The sequence below is a fragment of the Rhinolophus sinicus genome, chromosome 15 (genome assembly GCF_057876585.1).
Source record: "Rhinolophus sinicus isolate RSI-liver-muscle chromosome 15, RSI-T2T, whole genome shotgun sequence".
In the NCBI taxonomy this organism is placed as follows: Eukaryota; Metazoa; Chordata; class Mammalia; order Chiroptera; family Rhinolophidae; genus Rhinolophus; species Rhinolophus sinicus.
This window is the reverse complement of record NC_142515.1, coordinates 80203367-80229695: the sequence shown is the minus strand read 5'-3', so window position 1 is coordinate 80229695 and position 26329 is coordinate 80203367. Positions and strand designations below refer to the sequence as shown.

The 26329-nt window shown below is 32.9% G+C and overlaps 1 protein-coding gene across 5 annotated transcripts in view; it reads left to right on the top strand.

The window, feature by feature from the left end:
• FSTL5 (follistatin like 5) overlaps nucleotides 1–26329 on the top strand; it is a 639519-nt gene that overhangs the window by 504624 nt on the left and 108566 nt on the right. For all 5 annotated transcript variants that reach the window (XM_074337776.2, XM_074337777.2, XM_074337780.2 and 2 more), the window contains one exon: nucleotides 3896–4030. In XM_074337776.2, coding sequence (XP_074193877.2) covers nucleotides 3896–4030 — 135 coding nt within the window. The remainder of the gene's footprint in view (nucleotides 1–3895; nucleotides 4031–26329) is intronic.

Sequence of the window (26329 nt, the reverse complement as noted above, 5' to 3'; positions counted from 1 at the left end):
GTGAATATTTTGCCACATACTTGGCATATAAAAAGAGGAAAACTCAAAATGTTACCAAATGTTTCACATTTACATTGTTTTAAAGTTATGAAATTATTGCATTCTAATGTATAAAATATTCGATATGTTGTATTATTCTAATGTATATATATATATATATATATGATTGATCAATTATTATAGATTATAATAAATACAAATACATGGTAAGTGAAAAACAAAAACAGACAACCTGTGTAATATCAAATAATCTAAATAACGCCATATATTTATTATACTAGGAAGCTTATATATTTATTATACTAGGAAGTAAAGAAATGTACAAATCTTATTTCCATTGTCAAGAGTAGCACATGAAAGTCATATTACTAGAGTATCTTTTGCATGGCGTTTTATTCCTTTTTCTATGCCTTTAAATTCCTTCAATCCATACTTTTAAAAATGAATATATTTTTGTATTTAAATCATTTCTGTAAGCAAAGACTTCTCATTATTCTACTTTAACGATGAATGTTTTCATCAGTTTACATTTTTAAATAAATCTTTTTGGAGCATGTACTTATTCACTTTTACAAGTCAAAAATGATGTGTTAAATTATTTTTGACCTTTAAAACCTGAATCCAAGAAATCTCTATATTGATATAAGTAGGCCCAACAAATTTACATGTTTACGTCTACTAATTTCATCTTACTATCTACAATCTCAGAAGAGGCTTGATTTTATTAACAGAAAGTAAAGTGAAGAGAGATCTAATTGGCTTCTGATTTTGTAATTTCTTATTCATTTAATAGCAGTAAACCATATTATATGAACATATATTGCTTCCAGTTACATGTAGGAAGCAAATTTAGGGAGGTGATTATACTCCAGACTCAATATTGAAAGAGTGGGGACCCTTGTAAAATAGCTAATATCATTTGAAAAACAAGAGAAAAATAGGTAAAGTTTTGAGAGAATATGATAAACAATAAAAGGTGAGTAGAGAGCACAACCAAAGAGATAAATCTGGGTGCATAGGAGTATGACATCCCATGTGTCTTCATATACAATCACATATTAGCAAATACTATAGTTATATAATTATCCAATTATTCATCAGATGCTTATTTGGTCTTTCTTTGTGAGGTCCAAGTCTAGGCACTAACTAAATAACTACAGCAATGGATGGGATAATAATGTTAATGAGAGAAAGTAAAATCCTGGAAAAGCAGAAATACTTTATCAGCAGGCAAATCAAGATAAAATCTACAAAGAGAATAAAAGTTAGCAAAGAGTCAGGAGAACAAAGTGATACTACATAAGAAAAGATAACGCTAAAGATGGCAAAACATTCAATAATGTCAGATGCAGAAAGGTCAAAGAAGGTCATTCAAATGTACTCGTGGGTTAAGTGATTAGCTTGTCTTTGTGACATTGAGAAAACAGTAGCAATCAGTCTTCAGTGGATTTAGAAATGAAAAGGAGATAAGAGATATAAAAATGTCTTTCCAGATTTTGAAATGTAGAAAGTATATGCTGTTGTAAAGGGTTAGGACTAATGAAGATATTTCTTTCTTGGACAATTGATCAGTTTGAAGGAATATCAGTAACGAGAAAGATGTGTAGATAATGGAGAAGGATCCTTGCAAGATGAGCAAAAAGTTAGAGAAATAAATAAGAAAAGAAGGAGGACTTGCCTTGGAAAGAAACAGAGGCAATTTTGGTTGATAAGTACATAAAATTGAAGATGTATATGGAAACAGGAATTTGGGAGTTAATATACTATTTTTTTCCCCAGCTTTTATTGACATAACAATTGCATAAGTTTAAAGTATATAACATGATGATTTGATACATGAATATATCGTGAAATTATTTGGGTTTACTTTCTAATCACTTCTAGGTATCTCATAATTTAAAGTCAGTTTTATAATGGGAAACATCAAAAAAGAGTAAAGATTTGAAATAAAAGTAGAGTAGGATATGAAAGGCATCTAGCTGTAACGGTCAAGTGAAATGAATATCAAGTAGCATTGAATATCACACAAATCGCAAACTATGACTATCAACATTTGTAAATTTGTTACGATATAGTCTCATGATTTACTCCAAAAAATACGTGCAGGGATACAAGTTGCAGAGATATGTCAGCTTGTTCTGGTTTGGGAGGTTAATAAATCACATGGGTCGGGATGATAAATGGGTGAAGGAATTGGTAGTTCTGGCAACAGAGTAGAAAACATCTGGAAATGCTAGATTATGTAGGGAAGGGGGGAAAGACAGTGGGACATGTAGGTTAGAAGAACATGCAAGAATATTGAGAAAACAGAATTTAAGAAGGAATAAATTGACTTGATGTTTCAATAAAAATCTCGGGAATCTAGGTGAACTGTGTGGGGTTTGAAAGAACAGCATGTTCTTTGGAGAGGTCCATATTTCACCTAAAACAAGAAGCTGATGCAGGCTTAAATACACGGTTCACTCCCTATCTTTTAGAGCAGGAAGCTGCAAATGAAGGCTCACAGGCTAAATTTGGAAAGCTGGCTGTTTTTTAAATAAAGCATAGTTTTACTTGTTTTTAGAACACGGCTACACTTATTTTGAAAAATATTGTCTATGGCTGTGATGCTGTAGCAGAGGTGAGCAGCAAGCAGAGAGACCTTATGACCACAAAGCCTAGAATATTTACTATCTGGCCTTTCACAGGAGAAACAAAAACAACAGCAAAACCAAAACATTGCCAACCTCTGTTTTGGAGTATTGATTATCAACAAAGAATGGGGGGAATAGAGGTGCACAGCAGTGTTTATAAATTGAGAAAGAGGTCCAGTGATTCGAACGATTGTCTCACCCCAAACACTCAATGCCTCTCCATACCCCATTCACATCCCTTGAGAGCCACTGGCTCCTAGGGTTGGCATTCAAGAGCTTGTCCCAGTAGTTTCTACCTTCTTTCTCCAAACAGCCACACTATTATTTTGTCCTCTGTCACAAATACTTATGTTCCTTTCTACTGTACATGGTACATGGTGTTTTTGTGACACATACAGAAAGACAGAAGAGGAAAGGGGACGGGAGGGATAAAAAAGGAAAGGAAAGAGAGGGGAAGAGAAGGGAGGGGGGAGGGCCTCAGATTTGTCATCTAAAAATTAAATATCATTTCGGATAATTAAGGAATAATATATGTGAAAACACCTCATACATTGCTAATATATAGTAAATAATTATATTCTGGTTTCCACATTGAGAAATACAATTCATTATTCAGGGATTAGTTTAAAATATTACTTTACCAAAATTTAGAAGTTGGATTATAATCATTTCCTTAACCCTTTGGCTACACATTGACTATATCACTTTCCACATTATAATACCCTTGACTTGAGGTCTAGTTATGGCACCAGAGTGAAAATCTTGCAAAGAAATTACATGTTATTATATTTCTTTTCCCCTTACCCAATTGTATTATACTTGCATGATGTAGCTCACTCAATTTCTTTATGAAAATGTCTTTTTATATGTATTCTGTAAGTTAACAATATTAGTATTAGTTAAGACTTTGGTGAAAGCTTAGGACAAAGGGGATTCTGAATATTAAAAATAAATATATAAATGAAATTATAGTTATTATGAAATACTTCGTATGCAATGTAGGAAATAGGAAATTGATATAAAATACAAAATGTGTGCATTTGATATATAGAGTATAGGGCTGTCTGTAATAGAATGATGGTGTAGTTTATGAAACACTTAAATGTTTTTGGAACAATTTGGCATGCCTCCAAAGCATGGAAGTAAGAAGGAAAATAGTTTAATTAGGACAAGCTTAGAGAACTGTTTGATTGTGTAATCGGAAAGCACTGTACCAAAACTGAAATTGTAGTTTACAAGTTGCATTTGCCTTCTGTTTTCAGCAAATGGCAGTGAGGTTCATATAAGCAATGTGCGCTATGAAGATACAGGAGCGTACACTTGTATCGCAAAGAATGAAGCAGGAGTGGATGAAGACATCTCTTCTCTTTTTGTGGAAGACTCTGCTAGAAAGACCCGTATGTATTGAACACAAACACGCACAGACAAAGACCACACGCGCTCTCACACACACACAACTTCGTACAGTTAAGCCTTTTTCAAAAACCAAAAGCACCAGAAAACTCTGAGATGAAAAATGCATTAAATAATGTTTCAGACATAGGAAAGATAGGAATCTTGAACTATCAAAAGTAGATTTAAGGATTAAAAAGCAAACTTGTGAATTTTTTAGTAACAACACTATAATGATTTTGTTTATTTTGCAAGTGTACATAAAATGTTTCAGTTGCTCATACAAGAATTTAAGTCCATTTCGAAATCTCTCTCCCAAATGACTTGGGGAATTTAGTGTCAAAATATAACCAAAGGACATCCTATAGGTTTAATAATTGGATGTCTTCCTTTTTCTGTTAGTTGTATTGCAGTTGGTGGCACGATAGCTGTAGAACATCACTTCTCTGCAGCAGTAACTGTGGTTACTGCCAGCATGAGACACTCACTGCCCTGCCACCAACACCATTCCATGCACAGTTCTTTGTTTAAAGCTAGAAGTCCTTTGTCATCACTGTACATGTCTTCTGGTTGGATTATGAAGTAATAAGAAAAATAAACTGTCGTTCGTTTAAAATAATTACTTGGTGAAAGGAATATGGATGGGGTGGGGATACTAACGATGGATTTTTGGTTATAGTTGAATTGCTTGTTTTGGAATTGGGTTTAGCTGACCCTTGAACAACATGGCAGTTAGGGGTGCCACCCATTTGATAATCACGTATAACTTTTGACTCCCCCCAAAGTTAACTACTAATAGCCTACTGTTGACCAGAAGCTTTACTGATAGCAATCAATGGACACATATTTTATATGTGATATGCATTATATACTATATTCTTTCAATAAAATAACCTACAGAAAATGAAATATTACTAATAAAATCAAAAGGAAGAGACAATACCTTTACTTGTGAATTTTTAGTAACAACACTATAATATTCATTGAAATATTCATTGAAACAACACTATACTATTCATTGAAAAAAAGTCCATATATAAGTGGACCTGTACAGTTCAAACTAGTGTTGTTCAAGGATCAGCTGTACTCCTTGCTCCTCCGTCTAATTTGTTATACCCATTTATTTATTTATTTATTTATTTTTTTAGGAAGGGTAAGGCATTGTCCCAGGAATCTTCTTATTATTTAAATCAATGAGTGCATGTAGATATGAGAAGATCCAATGAAGAAACAGAATCTTATCCAGATCCTGACTATCATTTTTTATATTTGTTCTGGCTAGGACACCCATCATTACAAGCAAATACTTAAAAAAAGAAAATTCTTAAGATGAGAAAAGAGTAAAGAAAGCTGGATTTAATGACTTGGATAAGTTGCAAAATAATTTCTTCACTCTTAAGTATTTCTTCTAAATACCAGTTTGCAATTCACTTCCTATTAAAAAATAATTTTAATAAGTAACGGAAGACTAGTTTTTTTCTCTTTCATGATGACGTTTGTGAGACATTTTCACTTCAATGCTCTATTCTTATTTTCAGTTAATGTCAGTCATTATTTTCAATATATTTTTCTGTTTACAAAATTAAAACACCTAGCCATATTTCCTTTGATCCATAAATCACTATCAGTTGTACATTTGAAGACAATTTTAAAGGAAGATTTAATATAATTTTATTCATAAATTTAGTCATATGAATGTTTAACTATATGAAATCATGTTTTCATTTTATTTTACTTTTACTTCAAATTCCTAGATGTAAAATAACACATTTTAAATAAGTTTTTGAGATTATGTTAGTAGCATGCTGTGAAAACAAGTAAAATTTTTATAAGATATAGCACTGCACACCGTGCCACATCTATATAGAACTTTCAAAGTCATCTTATAAGAAAAAATACAAGTGAAAGATTTAGAGAGCTTTTTTCCTAAGTCTGGACATACAATATTTTTAGATGCTACTTATGTATTGAAGTTACATGACAGTTTCAAGAATAAAGAGTGATGGCTAATGGAATTTAATTATTAATTAAATTAATAACATACGAGTTAGTTCTGCCTTCTTAATAAATTTTAAGTGCACAAAACCATATTGTTAATTATAGGCACTAGGTCGTTTCTCCAGAATCTGTTCAATTCGTATAACTGTAACTTTATACCCATTGAAAAACTCTCTATTTCTCCCTCCTCCCCATCTCTGACAACCACAATTCTATTTTCTAGTTCTATGATTTTTGGCTCTTTTAGATACCTGATATAAGTGCAGTTATGGAGTATTTTTCCTTCTGTGACTGGCCTGTTTCAATTAGCATGAAATCTGCCAGGTCCATTCATGTTGTCACAAATTATAGGATTTCCTTCTTTTTAAGGCTGAATAATATTCCGTTGTATGTATACATGGCATTCTCTTTATCCATTCATTTGTTGATAGATAATTGGTTTTGTTTCCATACATTCACTATTGTGAATGATAGTGTAATGAACGTGTGAGTGCGAGCAGATATCTCTTTGATCCTGATTTATTTTCCTTGGATAAATACAAAGGAATTTCTGGAACGTATGCTAGTTCTATTTTAGTTTTTTTGAGGAACTTCCATCATATTTTTCATAGTGGCTGTACCATTTTCTATTCCCATCAATAGTGTGCAAAGCTTCCAACTTCTCTACATCCTCATCAAGGCTTTTATCTTTTGTTATTTTAATAATAACCATCCTAACAGATATGATATGGTATCTCATTGTGGTTTTGATTGTCATCACTGATGATTAGTGATGCAGAACACATTTTTATGTATCTGCTGGCCATTTGTATGTCTTCTTTGGAGACATGTCTGTTCAAATTTTGCCCATTTTTTAAAGTTAGGTTATTTCATTTAAATTCTACTGAGTTAGAGGAGTTCCTTGTATGTTTTGGAAATTAAATGCTTCACAGATATATAGATTAATAATATTTTCTGCCGTTATGTAGGTTGCTATTTCACTTGGTTTATTGTTTCTTTTGAAGACTTATATTGTTAAAATGCCCACAGTACCCAAAGTGATTTATGGTTCAATGCTGTGCCCATCAAAATCCCAAAGGCATTTTTCTACGTAAATAGAAAAAATTATCCTAAACTTCATGGAACAACAAAAGACTCAAAGTGATCTTAAGAAAGAAAAACAAACTTCCTAATTTCAAAATACATTGCAGAGCTATAACAGTTAAAACAGTATGGTACTGACATAAAGGCCAATGTATGGACCAATAGAACAGAATAGAAAACCCAGAAATAAATCCATAAATATACAAGCAACTTATCTATGACAATGATGCCAAAATATACATTGGAGAAAAGAAAATCTTTTTAAGAAATGATGCTAGGAAACTGAATTTCCACATGTTAAAACATGAAATTGAACCATTGTTTTACATCATACACAAAAATCAACTCAAAATTGATTAAACCCCTAAGCATAAGACCAGAACTATAAAACTCCTATAAGGAAACATAAGGGAAAAGCTTCATGACTTTGGTCTTGACAATGAAACTAACAGATTTTAGTTTTAACCCAGAAGTCTCAAGCATTGCGGATTTATATTTATAGTCTACCTTTTTATAGGTATTCAAATACAGTGTCTTTCAAATAACAAATTTATCTCTTATTTAAATAAATACCTTTAATTGTTAAGCCCCCCCCCCCAGATTTGCTATAATGGTTATTAAGAACATAGCCTATATATGGTCATTGATGTGAAAGTGCTCATTTTTGGAAATTTATGCACATAATTAAAATCAGGATAATACTAAATTAGTAAACCAACTGAGTAGAATATTAATAGATACAGAAGAGAATAAACTAAAAATGTAAGGATGTCTATATGGTAAAAGACAGTTTCCCTTGGGATGTTTCCTAGAACTCAATAAACTGTCAGAGTCCCATATAAGAAAAACAAGATCAAAATCAGGTGGAGACTACATTAGGGAAAACTACAGCCTTTTATAATCCACATCTTAAGGACTGCTCTGGATTCTCTTCTAGTAACTCCATGGACAAATACCAGTGTTAATTATACAAGGCACATTTGTATTTGGACAGATATTTTCAGAAAAGCTAAAAGAGACAGTCACAAACCCGTCAATGATGACCTATAGATGATTGGATAAAGAAGATGTGGTACATATATACAATCGAATATTACTCAGCCGTAAGAAAAGGTGAAATACTGCCATTTGCAACAACATGGATGGATCTTGAGATCATCATGCTAAGCAAAATAAATCAGACAGGAAAAGGCGAGAACCATACGCTTTCACTCATATGTGGGATAGAAGAAAGAAAGCAATAAACAAGACAAACAAACAGAAACTGAGAAACACAGATAACAATTTAGTGTTACCAGAGGGTAAGGGGGGAGGGCATTAGAAGAGGGTAAAGCGGTGACAGAAGGAGATTTGGTGAAAGGAGATTTGACTTTGGGTGGTGAACACACAATGCAATATATAGATGATGTATTATATAATTGTATATTTGAAACCTATATAATTTTATTAACCAATGTCACCCCAATAAATTTAATAAAAAAAGGAAAAAATAATAACTGTATTACATAATAGCCCATTACATAACTTCTCTGAGCTATTATATAACCTCTTTGACTTTTGATTTGCTTACCTGTATTATGAAATAAATATTAACTCACTAATGTATTTCTGTGCATATATTTACAAAGCACTCACCATACTGCTAGACATAAAGTAACTCTTCCTCTGTCATGTTTATTTACTGAAAATAATTATGTATTCCTTGCTATAAACATTGACAAGAATAATTTTTAAAAGGCTGGAAAATGAGATGATTATTGGAAATCAGAGTTTCCAAAATGAATCCTATGTATAGATTGATATAGAGATTGATATAGATATAGAGATAGATGTAGAGACAGATGGATGATAGATAGATGGATATAAAGAGGTATGAGTGTATATGGGTATCTGTATTATATATCCAAACATAAAATATTATTTTTGAGAGACCACTTTTGTCAGAGTCAAAGCAAAAGCTACACATTATTTCCCCTTCACATTGCAAAAATTACCTACCTATTATATTTTTAATATTATTGCATAATGTGCTTTTCTTCTGTTTTTTTGAAAGTTGCAGAGACGAGAGGTACTGAATTCCATAGAGATATCAATAAAAACGGGGAAAGATTTACAACTTTTGGGCTAAATTACACAACACAGACTTACTTTGTTTGCCTACAGCTTCACAATAATCATCCAGCAATTTTCTACATAATAGAGCAGTCATGGTAGTGTCAGTCACATTTTTTTCTTATACAACATTTCCCAGTAAGATGGTACTGTTGAGTGACAGTTCGCGCAAAGCATCATATGGCTAAGGAGCTTATGTTTTGCTTGTATCCTAACCTTTGAATTGGAAAACCTTGAGTTACAGTGCCCAACTTTGTCAACAAACCTCGTTGGACGTTTTCTCATGTGACAAATTGAACTACAAATAAGTAGTTCAAAATAATATACTCCCACAGTTACATGAGAGATAGGGTTTCATGACTGAGATTTCATGGAGTGATACACAGGGAGGATTTAAATGTAAAGAAGAGTGGGAATGGGCCATAGTAGATTGTGTGGTGCTTATAACACGGAGTAGTGGAAGATGATGTAAAATATGTGAGGGGTTTTAGGTGGAAGTAAATGTTATTTATTTGAAAATGCCTTGTACGTAGCATAAGCACTTGATACATTTCCATTTCCAAAGGGGGTCAATTCCCAGATGATAATTCATCTTCAGGATTAAGATAAATGAAAAGTGATGTGTATATAGGCTGCTGTTGGAAGCTTTTCAGTTACTGGCTGCATTAAGCACTGAGCACAGATTATATCACACCTTGCTAGGATTTTAGTAAAGAATATGATTAATCTAGCTCTTTGCAAATATTGAGATGTGATTTCTGAATATATTGTAATAGTATATACACCTTTCCTTTTATCATTGTCTCAGGCAGCTTACATCTGGAAATATCGGGCTATTGCAGCAATCGCTAGATTAGAATTAACTTCAATAAATTAATATTGTTTGACTATTAGGAAATACAATTAATTATGAGTCTTTAAAAGAATAAATGTGTTAAACTCTACAAGATTACTTGAATGAGAAAATTATGTAATGCTCATACAAATTAATAATTATAAAAATGCAATGAGTATATTTCACAATATATAGTCAAATTAATTAATATAGAAAAATTAATTAACCTCCTTAGGATCTATTTACTTCCTCTTTTTAAAGAATCAAGAAAATACCTACTTCAAAAGGGCAGTTACATAGATTTAATGGTATCATCTAGGTAGGATCTTATTAATGTTTAATGAGGCTAGGAAGATAATATAAATAGATGAATAGCATAGTCTACAAACAGGTAAAGATGAAGCCGAATGCAGCAGTCATTGATTAATAATAATTTTTATACTCAACCAATGTGAGTTATGTAGAATATTTAGGAATAAGAAAAATGTATAATTAAAGATAAGGTATAGATATCATAGCCAGGGTGAGATTTTAATCCTGATAATTATGAATTAAGTACTAAAATTAAAGAGAACCAAATAACAAATATTTGAGGGAAAATGAAATAAATCAATAAATGAATAGTAAGGTTAATTTTTGTTTAACATTCACTGACTATTATACAATAAAGGGGCTATTACTAAAAACATTAAATCAGAATGAACAAGTCATATTTCTTTTGAAAAGCCAAAAAAACTCTATTTATTTCATACTTGTCATAGACATTTACATATTAGTAAGCTTATTATGAAATAAAATACACTTAGGATAGATAATCAGACTCATGTCAAGGTTAACCATGCTTGATAAGCATTTATTATTTTATGAGATTTCATTATTTATCATAAATTGTAATATTCATGCTCTCAATTTGGCCGATGACATTGTCACATCCTGTAAAATAACTTGTTCCATCAATCTTTTCATCTCTTGACCCAGAATACTCTGAAATTATCTGCCTCTCGATTTCCATATCCAAAGGCTATATTTTTTTAATATTTTAATATCACACTTCAGTGTCATTATATAGATCTGTTTCTAGCATGTTGCCATTTTTACATAATAGTAGAGCCTTATTATCCAACAGGATCCTATGTGTTCTGAACGTCATCAAATTTACTGGTTTACAAAAATCATAAGCAATTTGGCATTTCTATTGCCTACAAAACAAAAGAAGACTCAAAGATTTCTTACTTTGATTTGTTGCCTACGTTTTGTCTGCAAGGCATTATTTACCTTTAAGGGAATATTAATATCTCATCTCATATTACACAATGACAATTTGCCCAATTTATTTTACGATAAAATTGAGCAAGTGATGATGACATTTTATTTAAATTACTTCAGGCAGGCAGACTAAATACGTTTATAGACAGTGACAGTGCTGAGTATAAAATTCTGTGAAAGTTTTAGGTAACCTACGTACAAATACTTTGTTGCTGGTGTTCAGGAGAAAATGTTAGAATTCACCTTGAGTTTCCATGATTCTAGAGGCCTTACACTTGGTGATTTTTTTTCCAAAATAACTCTGCACTTAGATTTAAAAATAAGTTAGAACTATCATCACTCCGTGATTTTCTTAGAGTCCTCTGATATAGAAATTCAGTCAGAAGAATAGTGGAAGTGTGTGAAGAGTTAATAAAACAAATGTGTCCTTCAAATGCTCAGGCTCTGGGGTGAAGGGCTGAAGTAAGGTGCCTTCTTCAAGTTTTGTGAAGTCAAATTTATGCCACACATTTTTATCAACTGTGTGCAAAGAGCCCAGATTATACGTATATGTGCCCTGTTGTCCTATGTTGCCCAGATATCTGAATACTGATAGCACTGGTTGTTAGATGAATATGCCAGAAAGAGTAAGTCAGACAGATTGATTATTGCTCTGCTTCCTTCTCTGCTTTATCTTCCAACTTTGAGCACATTTCCATATTTGTGTTATACGTGAAATATAACATTACATATGAAAGATTATTAAATATAGAATTTCTTAAAGGGCACTTTTTCTGTTTTATGCAGTAAAATTGTGTGCCAATTTAAAAATCTTTCCCCTAATATTAGCTGCTATTTTTCTAATACATATATTTACACTAACATGCTAATAGAAAGTCAAAATATGTTTCTAGATACAGTTGATATTCAAAAGACAGATTATACTATTGACTAAAGAAAAAAGTTCTTTTCTAATTTAATCATGCTAATATTCAAGACTATATATATATGTATATGTATATTACAACTAATATTGTGCTATTCATGATTATTCTAAGGTAAATATCACAATGTGATTTTAAGGTTATGTTTCAAAGGCAGAATAAACATCAGAGAAAACAGTATGATTACATTAAAATTAAGAAGTTCTAATTGTAAATATTGGCCCTCAAGATATTGTCACTACAGAAAACTGACAGAAACTTAGTGTCATAGATGATAGACAGATAGATGATGGATAGATAATAGATAGGTGATAGACAGACAGATAGATGTAAGTGAAACAATCCAAAAGAAAACTAGTCCACAGTTTTAAAGAGACCTTTCAGAGACAGGGAAAATGAAAAACCAATACACATTATGAAAAGATGTTATCCCCATTAACATTCAATGTGAGGTTGATTTATCATTAGTTTTCAAGGAAACACACCTTATAAGCACACAGAAGTACTATTTCACATCCATTAGAAATTAAAAAGCTGTGTAATACCAAGACTTGATGAGATTTGAAAAAATAGGAATCATTACGCATTACTAGTAGAAGTGCCAGTTTCCCACCTTTGGATAGCCCTTTGGCATTATTGGTTGGAGTTGATTTTGCATATGCCTGGGAAACCCGCAATCACATAAAGTAGAGACACACTGACCTGCCATATGTTCAGAAATTATTTAGGAAGAACCTGCCATGTACTTAATATTTTGCTATACTTTATAATTGCTTTTTAATTTGCCTTCTAATTATCTTCATATTTCTATTGCATCCAAACTAACTTAATTTAAATACTTTTTACAATGACTGTAACTGGATTTATGTAACTTAAACGTGTGTGTGAAGCTAGTTACCTTCCCAAATTCCTGAATACCATTTCAGTGTTCCTCCAAACTTACCTATTTGTTTCTTTTTTTTTTTTTTAAAGATTTTATTGGGGAAGGGGAACAGGACTTTATTGGGGAACAGTGTGTACTTACAGGACTTTTTTCCAAGTCAAGTTGTTGTCCTTTCAATCTTAGTTGTGGAGGGTGCCGTTCAGCTTCAAGTTGTTGTCCTTTCAGTCTTAGTTGTGAAGGGCGCAGCTCAGCTCCAGGTCCAGTTGCCATTACTAGTTGCAGGGGGCTCAGCCCACCATCCCTTGCGGGAGTCGAACAGGCAACCTTGCGGTTGAGAGGGCGTGCTCCAACCAACTGAGCCATCCGGGAGCTTAGCAGCAGTTCAGCTCAAGGTGCCATGTTCAATCTTAGTTGCAGGGGGCGCTGCCCACCATCCCTTGTGGGATTCAAGAAATTGAACTGGCAACCTTGTGGTTGAGGTTGACAGCCCACTGGCCCATGTGAGAATCGAACCGGCAGCCTTCAGAGTTAGGAGCATGGAGCTCTAACCACCTGAGCCACCGGTCTGGCCCCGCTATTTGTTTCTTAATTATCTATTAGAAAAAGGACTTAACAAAATTTCTAAAGTGAATGAGAGTTTTCATTGTAAGGAGAACACAAAAAATCTACAGTAACAATAGGCTTGTTCATCTGTGCTTTGACCTAGTAAATATTTATTGAAGAAAGAACAAATATAAACCATGTTGCTAGCATATTCCTAGCACTGAATAAGACACTTGTGTCCTTTCAGAAAGGCTATAGTTTAGTTCAGAAAGGACAACCATAATATATGGTAGAATAAAACAGTTGCCGTAGTAGACAAGCCAAGTACAATCACATTGCAGACAAAAAAAAATCATCAAATTCCAACTGGGTTACATAGTCTTTATTAAGGGAATACATTTGAGGTAATATTTGGTATATGTAGTGATACTTCCATAGTTAGAGACTTAAATGTATGTCAAACTCAGGGAAGACTTATGAAGTCCATGGTGAGTTTCATTAACCTTGTGTAACATATGATCATAGAAATATTCTCTGGGCATTTGCAATACACAGTGATAATGATTTGTTGAGTAGAACCAGGATAAGAGAGGCCTTGAACTGTGTGAATAGAAAAAGTCAAATTAGGAGTGATTTACACGCTATATTTCTGCAATGGTAAAATTTCTACGTATTCAATTTTTAGTGTTTATTATAGAGATATAATAATAAGCACTTTTTGGCTGGATTTTGTTAGCATATAGTAGACATTTGCATATTTTTTAATCACTTCATGGATAGGGTTAAGCAAATTCAAATACCCAACAAAGTATAAGACAGTCTTATATGTTTATCATTTAATCTTAAGATGGAATGTGTATTGTGGAAAATCATTACAGCATGCTGCTGGAAAACAATTAGTGTGAGCATACAGTATGAAGTTTTATTATTTTCCTTTACCCAGCTCTGAATAGTTACTTGGCATTTCCCAAAAGATAGTGTCATTTGGTTCATCAGCCTATTTAAACTTGTATGAAGAAAACCTTCTATCTATAATAATAAATATAAGTAACAGATAGAAGATAATCTACTGTCAACTTCATGCCCTGTGGCCCCCTGAGCAGCCTTTAGCTCACGCAGGTATACATGAAATTGGCACAATGTGAGCCAGATCCACAATTCTGGCTACAGACCCTGATCTGCAAACATTCTGTGTGATACTTAAACAAGTGGATGCTCTGCTCATCAATTTGTTTTTAGAACATTATTATTTTACTCCAGATTATTTGATAAGCTGCTAATATTTTCAACACATGCTTGCTTTATTTTGCTTTTTCAGATCTAAACAATTATAGAAATTAATTCAATTAGAGACATTTGTAGAAATGAAAATTTAATGGATCTAATACTCTGAAATATGTGGCACAGTGTCTAGCACATAATGAGGGCTAAATAAGTGTTTGTTCTGGTTACCATTATTATTATTCTAGGTCAGTGATTATTAGCTTTAAGATTTGAAAAATGAACAATGGATAAAATGATGTCAGTACTTAAAAATGGGCAAAAGGGATAGCATCATATGCTAGATACGGGACTAGTCAAGAAAAAGTCACAAATTAGATATATTTAACAGCAAAACATTTCGAGGCTCAGATATGTTATTTTCAAGAGTGAGTGACTAAAGGTTACGTGTGTGTGGAGTCACTGTGATATCAGAAGGCTTCAGCTGAAATGCTCTCACATTTCAGTGCCAACGTTCATTCTACTCATGGCCACGGTTGGATACACTGCTGCTACTTGGCTTAGTTTCTTTGCTCTCCCTGTCACTTCTCTGCTGAGCATCTTTGACCCCATTCACATTTTCTCTGTGCCAGTAACTGCAGCTGCCAGAGTATCACTGCTGTCTCTTATTTGTTCTGCCCTTTTTTTCATTGTTGACAATGGAGGGAAGGAGAGCCCCTGGCATTGTTCTCTCTGTTAATACAGAATCTGTAAGTAAGCGTAGGAAGAGAGAAAACATAGGTCTAGAGAAGACCAGAGCAGTAATGTTTCAAATAAAGAAGACAATATGTGTTAAAATAATATGGGAAGTAACTACAAATTCCTAAAGTTAATTTGTAGTGGTGGGGCACCTTTTTGCTTTCTTTACCCAGTTCTTAAACATTGATGTCACCTTTTCCTGCTTTAATGCTCCTTTCTAACATGATGAGAAAGAATTGTGGTTCCCAAATTCATTTACAAGCATTTAAAAGCAGTAATGACAATGTCTCAACAGAAAAGAGTTTAGGCTCCTAAAATATTAGATATTTAAAAGCAGGCAGTATTATGACCAGCGATTTTTGTTAAATGGAGCAATGTAAGAAGCATGTTAATTATTGGAGAAAAGTAGAAAAGAAATTATAGGTGACTTTAGACATTTTTTTCTGGTTTCATTATATTTTCCTTTCTCTTTAGATATACTCTTGATCTGATTCTTAATGTGTGATATTGAAAACACCATGACTTAATTTATATAAATGGTATTTTAAAAACAGGTAGGTAAGTTCTAGTAACTAGAAGCATATCAATCAAGAATTGTAGGAAAACATAGACTAGTAATAGACAATATTGTGAAAAGTTGAGAACAAAATATCTAGAGTTTATGATGTCATTTCAAACAGAACCTGACATCCCCTCTCTACAAATGCAAGCAAAACAAATAACTTTTTTTAAGTATTGTACTTTCAGAATTAAGTCTAGGAGAAGGAAAAATATCCCAGGAAAAAACAGTAAGAGAGATCTCATGCAAAATTTGAATTGGCCAGTACAAAATAATCCTATTCAGCAGGATGACTCAGTGAACAAATTGGACATGCAGTGTACAGTTAACTCATCTTCTTGGGAACATCAGGATACGTTCTAACTTAAGATCACAAATTCTTTCATGATTAAGACAAAATTCTTTTATGGAAGTTATTGATTTGACATCAAAATTCTAACTGCGTAACATAGATGTCTGGGTTCTCTATCGTGAAATTGTACAATAGCTGACATATATTTAGAGTACTTGTAGGGAAGAAAATTTTGGTTCTAATTCCAGTCATCCCTTTAATCCAACTACATGTGACTTTATTATTCTAGGATGGGTGTTTTACAGACTGAGCATGTCAAGTTTTATATTTTTGTAACAGAGTGCCAAGCCACGTGCTTATTGTGTCTAAAAGCAAATCACAAGCAATATGGAATTCACTTTAATCAATGCATTGTAAACACCTGACAAATTTGAATGTACTGAAGAACTTGTCATTGACCTGCTGATATTTTTAATATTTGACAAAAAATGCCTGAAGGGACGTGCTAAGTATCTGTTCCTCAGCATTGTGTACACACAAGCATTATATTATTTCTCTTCATTAAAAAAATGAGGTTTGTAATTATAATTTTAATGATAAGTAACATTGTAAAGTTGCCAATTTCCTTCAAAGATCAGATATCTTTTATTTTGCACTATATTTAAATATAATTATATTTATGTTAACGTTTAATGAAATATAAATATACTAAATATATATTTAAAAATATATTGATGAGGAATTCAGAATATGAGAGGAGTAATCAAAAATTGTTAATGACGACAACCTTTTATGAAAATTATGGTGGATTGCAACAGATTTAAAATTTCCATCTATATTTTTCACTTGCACATATGATAATTAATACCTAAGTAGTCTTCTGTAATTATCTGTTCTTTCAAGTGATAAGGAGAATCTTCTGTTAACCCTAATGATGGGTTGGGATATACTTTTATACAATGTTTTGTTTTGTTAACATTTCTATTAATTTAATTTCTGTAGGTATGATTATCTTGAGCTCTATCTGTATGTGTGTGTGTGTGTTTCTGTGTCAGGGGTACCAAAAAATATATATACAAGTGGACACTTCGGTCAACGTTGCTCAAGCAGCAGTTCGCCATAATCAGAAGTGTCTGGACGCTGATGGTAACTACTTTGAGCACCTCTTGTAATTGCAGAAGTCAAATGTGACTTGTATTCATCTTTTGTTGTCAGTATATATTGAGTATTATAATACAACTTGAATACACTCTTTCTTTAAATATGTATATAGTTTTTTGGCACCCACTGTGTGTGTGTGTGTGTGTGTGTGTGTGTGTGTGTATACAAATATATATATATAATGTACAAGATCTATTGAACAATTATTCATTATGTGGCAAGTACTACTTAAAATATGTCATAATCATCTTATATTTTAATTCTTTAATTAACCCTGAGGTATATTTTTCTAGATGAGGAAGTAACTTTGCTTGCCATCTGCTTACAATGGTAGGGTATATGAGTGAGTTAGAAGGCAAAGTTGTTCCCCCATATATCTGCAACTAATTAACCACAATTGTTTAATAGTGTCCTGTTTATTGTTTATCATGTAAAAACCACGATCAATCATTTGTGTGAAGATTTATTAAAATCAAGTCACTTCCTAACAGTGGTGGACTTAGAATTTCCATATTAAGAGAATCTTAAGTCTTGGTAGTCTAGCTAGGAGGATGTTAGCTAGAAAAAATTTCTTGTAGTTATGTTTGCTTAGTAAGTAGTCTGCTACACTAACATGGTGTGGTCTCCCAGATGGACCTGATCCTGCCTCTCCTGTTATCCACACCCTTGTATCTTCCCACATTTGCACAGGTCAGGTCTCTATCACACATAAAGTAGGGTGGAATAGAAGGTATAAGACTTTTGAAGCCAGCTTATGAAGGGCATTATGGCTTCTGCCTTGCTCTTTTTGATCACTCATTACGAAGGAAGCCAAATGTCTGTATGTGAGGAGCTTAAGCAGCCTTGGGGAGATTCCAATGAGTAGAGAATTGAAGCTTCCAGCCAACAGCCCGCACCAAACTGCCAGGCACACAGGGGAGCCACCTTGGAAGTGGATTTTCCTGTGTATGTCAAGCCATCAGATGACTGGAACCTCATGAGATACCCCAAATCTGAACCCTCCCAGGCAAGCCACCCCACAAGGAACATTAATTTTTGTTATTTGAGATGAACTTTGAGATGAATTTTTGCACATCATGTGCTAACCGCTGCGGATAGTATGCTTATTTGGTTTGGCATCAGAGCAAAAGATGACTATAGTTTTTATCAGTTTTGTGTGGTGGCTTTGATCTTTTGACATGGCAACAGTTCTTACATTGTCTTAGTATACTTTATTTTAAAATTGTTGTGAACCTTAAACTGGCAATGTGATACAGTCAGGGATATATCTACATTCAGAACCCAGACTCTGACATGACATAGTCAGACGACTGCTGACTCTCTTGCTTCTCTCGTGGGTTGCATAGTCTGCCTTACACATCTTCTTGAGTCATTCTGTGGGTTATCACAAATCATCATAGCCCGACTCTACATCAGGATGCCTTTAGCTATGCATTCTTACAATTCCAGTTTTCTGTGCTCTTTGTTTTCTAACATGATTTCTTGATTAAAATTACTTCCCCCCAAAATCTGATTACCCATCTCATTACTTTATAGAAATTAAACCATAGATTCCTGGCCAGCATCTGGGTTGTATGCACTAATATTAGCTGGGCACTATGGCCTTCAGCCAATGCTAGACACTAAGTTGGGAATGTGTGTAGTCACAGGGGAAAATTGTCTTCAATCAGTGCCAAGGGTGTGACACTTTCACTTAAAAGTAGTTTTGAATTTGGCATGTGGCAGGCAATGCACTTGATATATATTATGTAATTTTCCATCCTAAAAATAGTATGTTTTAAATGTCTTGTTTCATTCTTCATATGTACATTCAAAGAAATTTTAACTACCATAACACTAACCACAATTTTTTTAAATACATTAAATTGTACCTACAATTTTTCAATGTTGCTCTTTTTCATTTGAGTTCTAAAGTTGTCAATTTGTGAAATCCAAAGGAGAAGCAGTCAATAGGACATGTAGCTAAAATGTTATCCTTACATAAATGTAGTTTAAAAAAAATGTTTTGCACTACTGAAAACCTTACACTTCCAGGCAAAGACAAGGACAAGCAAAAACTCATTTAGTTGAAAAGCCAAGCAGTTTACACATGAATAGCCAAGGAAAATAGCTGGTCAGTAATACAGCATTCTGCTGTGTAGTTGACTGTGTGACTGCTGTTGCTTATATAATACTCATCTCTCCACATGTATTTCCACATAGAGATAGCATATTTAATGTGAGATCCATCACTTGGAATATAATTGCAAGTCTATAACATATAAAATAAGACAATTAATAAAAATACATTAATAAAATTAGTCTGTCACTAGTATCCAGGCACCTGTTTCATTGAACCACATTTTCATTACGAGGCATATGTTATTTTCAGAAAGAATTTTACATTTCATTTCTTATGAATAAGTGTCAAATTATTGGAGGTCAGTAAATTTGAGGCTTATTGCCTAATTATAAATAAAATATTTCAGAACAAAAAATTCATTTATGATATATTAAAGAATGCAATAGGTGTTTCACAGGATTCCATATGTAGGGGAAGCCATTTAGCCCAAACTCTTATTCTACACAGGTTAACTATAGATAAAAAGCTAAGCAAGTTTACAGGAAAATTAGGAGCAAATTAGGTGCAGAATTCTGGTAAGAATATTACTATTAGATTTAACATATGAGTAAAAAGATTCAGAATCACTTGATATTTGGAATGTGCATTTAATGTGACACAGGCATACGGAAGACCATAGGTGCTATACTAAAGACTTTGAGATCACACACACACACACACACACACACACACACACACACACACACACAGAGACACCCCTGTCCATGCATTTTGTTTTTAAGCATATGAGTGACATTATCAAGCCTACATTTATTATAGGTAACTGTTTATATTGTATCAAGGATAAATTAATATGACAAAACAAAGCCATTTCAATATGTAAGTTGCTATTAAAATGTGAAAAACAGAAAAGCAACATTTCAATAGAAATAATGGGTTAGAGATAAAAATAGAAGACAGTTTCTTTAAATGTTTGCAAACATTCAATATAATTTATAATCAATTATATAGATATTTATTATACACTAATATATGATATATGTATAGAGAGAGAGACATGTGATTATATTACATATACATATATATTATAAGATATATTTTCATATTGGCAAGCTTGTGCACATGTGAATACCTACACACATGCAGTAGTAGTCCACCTTGAGAGTGGTAGGAAAAACGCTTTCAAAGACTGCTGGTGGCGCTGTAACAACCTTTTGCAAGTCAATCTACTAACATGTGTCAATGGCTGTACACACCCCTATACATACCTCTTGTAGGAATGCATACTAATATAAATAACTACATAGAAAGATGGTCATTACAGTGAACACACACACAGACATACACACCGGGGGTGCCAAAAAACGTATACAGTGGACACTTTGGTCAACTTTGCTCAAGCAGTAGTTCACTGTAATAAGTAGTGTTCGGACGCTGATGGTAACCACTTTGAGCACCTCTTTTAATTGCAGGTGTTAAATGTGCCTTGTATTCATCTTTTGTTATTGGTATGTATTGAGTATTACAATCAATACAGCTTTTTCCTTTCTTAAAATGTATATACATTTTTTTGGCACACTCGGTATATATGTGTGAATATATATATATATGTATATGTATATATATATGTATATGTATATGTATATGTATATGTATATGTATATATATGTGTATATATGTGTATATATATGTATATATGTATATATATGTATATATGATGTATGACTGATAATTCAACAGTATTTATTGAGTACCTCTAACTTACACTAGCCTCTGATCTAGATACTAAGTTTCGATTGATGAACAATAATATTTTTAAAAGAAAGAAATCCACATGATTAAATAGTGCATAATGATTAAAACCAGTCATATAAAGACTAGTTTAGATATATGATTAATGAATAAACAGTATTTTAAATTATTTTCATATGTTACATATTTATATATTGTATCCTAAACAGCCTTATATGTGTATGCATATGCATTTACCTAAAAATCAGAAAAATAATGAAAAGACACATAAGGAAAAGAAACTTGGTTATTATGCCTGCATAACTGAACAAAAAATATTTTTAAATGTAATAAATAATCTAACTTTATACAATACAATTTAATCTGTTCTAAATAGAAAATGACAATACATGCAATTTATACATTAAGTAATTTCAGAATAAATTTATCTTTATAATATTAATTCTCTTGATCTAGGAATAACACAGCATTCCATTTAGGATATTTCTAACTAATGTTACACTTGATTTGCTATATACTTTTCGATTTGCTTTATTTTAGTAAATCATTGATATATTATTCTTTGGGTTACTGTAAATAAAATCTATTCTATTTTCTAATTCTTACATAAGAATATAGATTTTGGGGTATTTATCTTTGTCCTGACTCCTAAGTGAACTCTCTTACTATATGTGTACTTTTTATTAAATCTTCTATTATTCATTTTGTCTTCAAATTTTGATGATATTTTTAATTTACACCACTTATACAATTTTTATCTGCTTTCTTAGTGAGTTGTCTACTTCACAAAAAGTAATTTCTTTTTTTCTTTTTCTTAAATTAAAATTTATTGAGGTGACAATTGTTAGTAAAGTTATGCAGATTTCAGGTGTACAATTCTGTATTACATCATCTATAAATCCCATTGTGTGTTCACCACCCAGAGTCAGTTCTCCTTCCATCACCATATATGTGATCCCCCTTACCCTCATCTACCACCCCCTTTCCCCTTCCCCTCTGGTAACCACTAAACTATTGTCTGTGTCTATGAGTTTTTGTTTCTCATTTGTTTGTCGTGTTCTTTTGTTGTTTTTGGTTTATACACCACATATCAGTGAAATCATATGGTTCTCTGCTTTTTCTGTCTGACTTATTTCACTTAACATTTTAAGCTCAAGATCCATCCATGTTGTCACAAATAGTCCTATTTCATCTTTTCTTACTACTGAATAATATTCCATTGTGTATATATAACACAACTTCTTTATCCATTCATCTACCAAAGGACATTTTGATTGTTTCCATGTCTTGGCCACCGTAAATAAAGCTGCAATGAACATTGGAGCACACGTGTCTTTATGGATAAATGTTTTCAGATTTTTTGGGTAGATACCCAGGAGAGGAATTGCTGGGTCATATGGTAATCTATTCATAATTTTTTGAGGAACCTCCACACTGCCTTCCATAGCGGCTGCACCAGTCTGCATTCCCACCAACTGTGTACGAGGGTTCCTTTTTCTCCATAGCCTCTCCAACACTTGTTATTATTTGTCTTGTTGATGATAGCCATTCTGACTGGGGTGAGGTGATATCTCATTGTGGTTTTGATTTGCATTTCTCTGATGATTGGTGATGTTGAGCATTTTTTCATATGTCAATTTGCCATTTGTATGTACGCTTTGGAGAAACGTCTCTTCAGGTCCTATGCCCATTTTCCAATTGGGTTGTTTGTTTTTTTGTTGTTGTTGAGTTGCATGAGTTCCTTGTATATTTTGGATATTAGCCTGTTATCGGAGGCACTGTTTGCAAAAATCTTCTCCCATTCAGTTGGTTGCCTCTTTATTTTGTTGATGGTTTCTTTTGCTGTGGAGAAGCTTTTAAGTTTGATATAGTCTGATTGATTTATTTTAGCTTTTACTTCCCTTGCCTTTGGAGTCAAATTCATAAAATACTCTTTGAACTCAAGGTCCGTAAGTTTGGTAGCTATGTTTCTTCTATGCAGTTTATTGTTTCAGGTCTTATGCTTAAGTCTTAGATCCATTTTGAATTAATTTTGATACATGGTGACAGATAGCAGTCCAGTTTCATTCTTTTGCACGTGGTTATCCAATTCTCCCAGCACCATTTATTGAAGAGGCTGTCTTTCCTCCATTTTATGTTTTTAGCTCCTTTGTCAAAAATTATCTGTCCATATTTATGTGGTGTTATTTCTGGGTTCTCAATTCGATTCCATTGGTCTATGTGTCTGTTTTTCTGCCAATACCATGCTGTTTTTTTTGTTGTTGTTGTTGTTTTTTTTATTTTTATTTTTTTATTATTGTTGTCCTGTAGTACAAGCTAAAGTCAGGGAGTGTGATACCTCCAGCATTGTTCTATTTTCTTAAGATAGTTTTGGCTATTTGGGGTCTTTTATGGTTCCAAACAAATCTGATGATTTTTTGTTCTGTGTCTTTTAAAAACGCCGGTGGGATTTTGATGGGGATTACATTAAATCTGTATGTTGCTTTGGGTAATATGGCCATTTTAACTATGTTGATTCTTCCAATCCATGAACATGGAATGTCTTTCCATTTCTTTGTGTCTTCTTCAATTTCTTTTTAAAATGTCTTATAGTTTTCAACATATAGGTCTTTCACATCCTTGGTTAAGTTTATTCCTAGTATTTTACTATTTTTGCTGCAATTGCAAAAGGAATTGTTGTTTTATTTTATTATTTTAATTTCTTTTTCTGAGATTAAATTCTTAGTAAATAAGAATACAATGGACTTTTGTACATTGATTTTGTAGCCGGCAACTTTACTGTTTTCAGTGATTGTTTCTAACAGGTTTTTGGTGGAGTCTTTTGTATTTCCTATATATAGCACCTTGTCATTTGCAAAGAGTGACAATTTAACTTTTTCATTCCTAATTTGAATGCCTTTTATTTCTTTCTCTTGCCTGATTGTTCTGGCAAGGACTTCCAACACTATGTTGAAAAGCAGAGGTGATAGGGGAGAGCCCTATCGTGTTCCTGAATGCAGAGCAAAGGGCTTCAGTTTTTCACCATTAATTATTAGATTAGCTGAGGGTTTGTCATAAATGGCTTTTATTATGTTAAGGTATTGTCCTTCTGTACCTATTTTATTAAGTGATTTTAATCATAACGGATGTTGTATGTTGTCAAATTCTTTTTCTGCATCAATTGATATCATCATAATTTTTGTCCTTTATTTTGTTTATGTGATGTATCACATTGATAGATTTGCGTATGTTGAACCATTCTTGTGCCCCTGGGATGAGCTCCACTTGGTCGTGATGAATAATCTTTTTAATGCATTGTTGCATTTGATTTGCTAGAATTTTGTTAGGATATTTGCACCTGTATTCATCAGAGATATTGATCAGTAATTTTCTTTCTTTGTGTTGTCCTTACCAGATTTTGGTATCAGGGTATAGATGGCCTCATAAAATGAGTTAGAGAGTACTGTCTCTTCTTCAATTTTTTTGGAAGAATTTGAGCAGGATTGACATTAGGTCCACTTTGAAGGTTTAGTATAGAATTCACTAGTGAAGTCATCTGGTCCCGAACTTTTGCTTTTGGGAAGGTTTTGGATGACTGATGCAATTGCGTTACTAGTGATCCGTCTGTTTAGATTTTCCAGTTCTTCATGATTCAGCCTAGGAAGGCTATATGTTTCTAAGAACTTGTCCATTTCTTCTAGGTTATTGAATTTGGTGGCATATAGTCCTTCATAGTTTTCTTGATGATCCTTTGTATTTCTGTAGCATCCATGATAACTTCCCCTTTTTCGTTTCTGATTTTATTTGTGTCTTGTCTCTTTTTATCTTAGTGAGTCTAGCCAAGGGTTTGTCAAGTTTGTTAATCTTTTCAAAGAACCAGCTCTGTGTCACATTGATTTTTTCTATTGTCTTTTTGTTCTCTATTTCATTTAGTTCTGCTCTGATTTTTATTATTTCCTTTCTTCTGCTGACCTTGGGTTTCCTTTTTTTTCCTTTTTCTAGTTCTTTAAGGTGTAACATGAGGTTATTTATTTGGGATTTTTCTTGTTTCCTGAGGTAGGCCTGTAGTGATATAAATTTCCCTCTTAAAACTGCTTTTGCTGCATCCCCAAAATTTTGGTAGGATGTGTTTTCATTCTCATTTTTTTCTATGTATCTTTTGATCTCTCCTCTAATTTCTTCTTTGACGTGGTCATTCTTTAAAAGTATGTTGTGTAATCTCCATGTATTTGTGATTTTTCCTGCTTTCTTTTTGCAGTTAATATCCAATTTCAGAGACTTGTGATCAGAGAATATGCTTGGTATGATTTCAATATTCTTCAATTTGCTGAGGTTAGTTTTATGTCCCAATATATGGTCTATCCTTGAGATTGTTCTATGTACACTAGAAAAAAAAAAAAAAAGTATAGTCTGATGTTTTAGGATGAAGTGCTCTATATATGTCAATTATGTCCATTTCGTCTAATGTGTCGTTTAGGGGTGCTATTTCATTATGTATTTTCTGTTTGGATCCTTCTATAGCTGTCAATGATGTATTTAGGTCCCCTAGTAAAATTATGTTTTGGTCAATTTCTCCCTTTAGTTATGATAGTAGTTGCTTGGTGTATTTTGGTGCTCCCTGATTGGGGGCATAAATATTGATGACTGTTATATCTTCTTGTTGTATAGTCCCCTTCACCATTATGAAATGTCCATCTTTGTCTCTTGTTATCTTTTCCACCCTGAAGTCTGTTTCATCTGATATCATTATGGCTACATCTGATTTTCTCTGATACTATTTGCTTGGAGTGTCAATTTCCAGTCTTTCACTTTGGGTCTATGATTGTCCTTGTAGCTGAGATGTGTCTCTTGGAGACAGCATATGTTTGGTTGGGTTTAGTTTTTTGATCCAATCTGC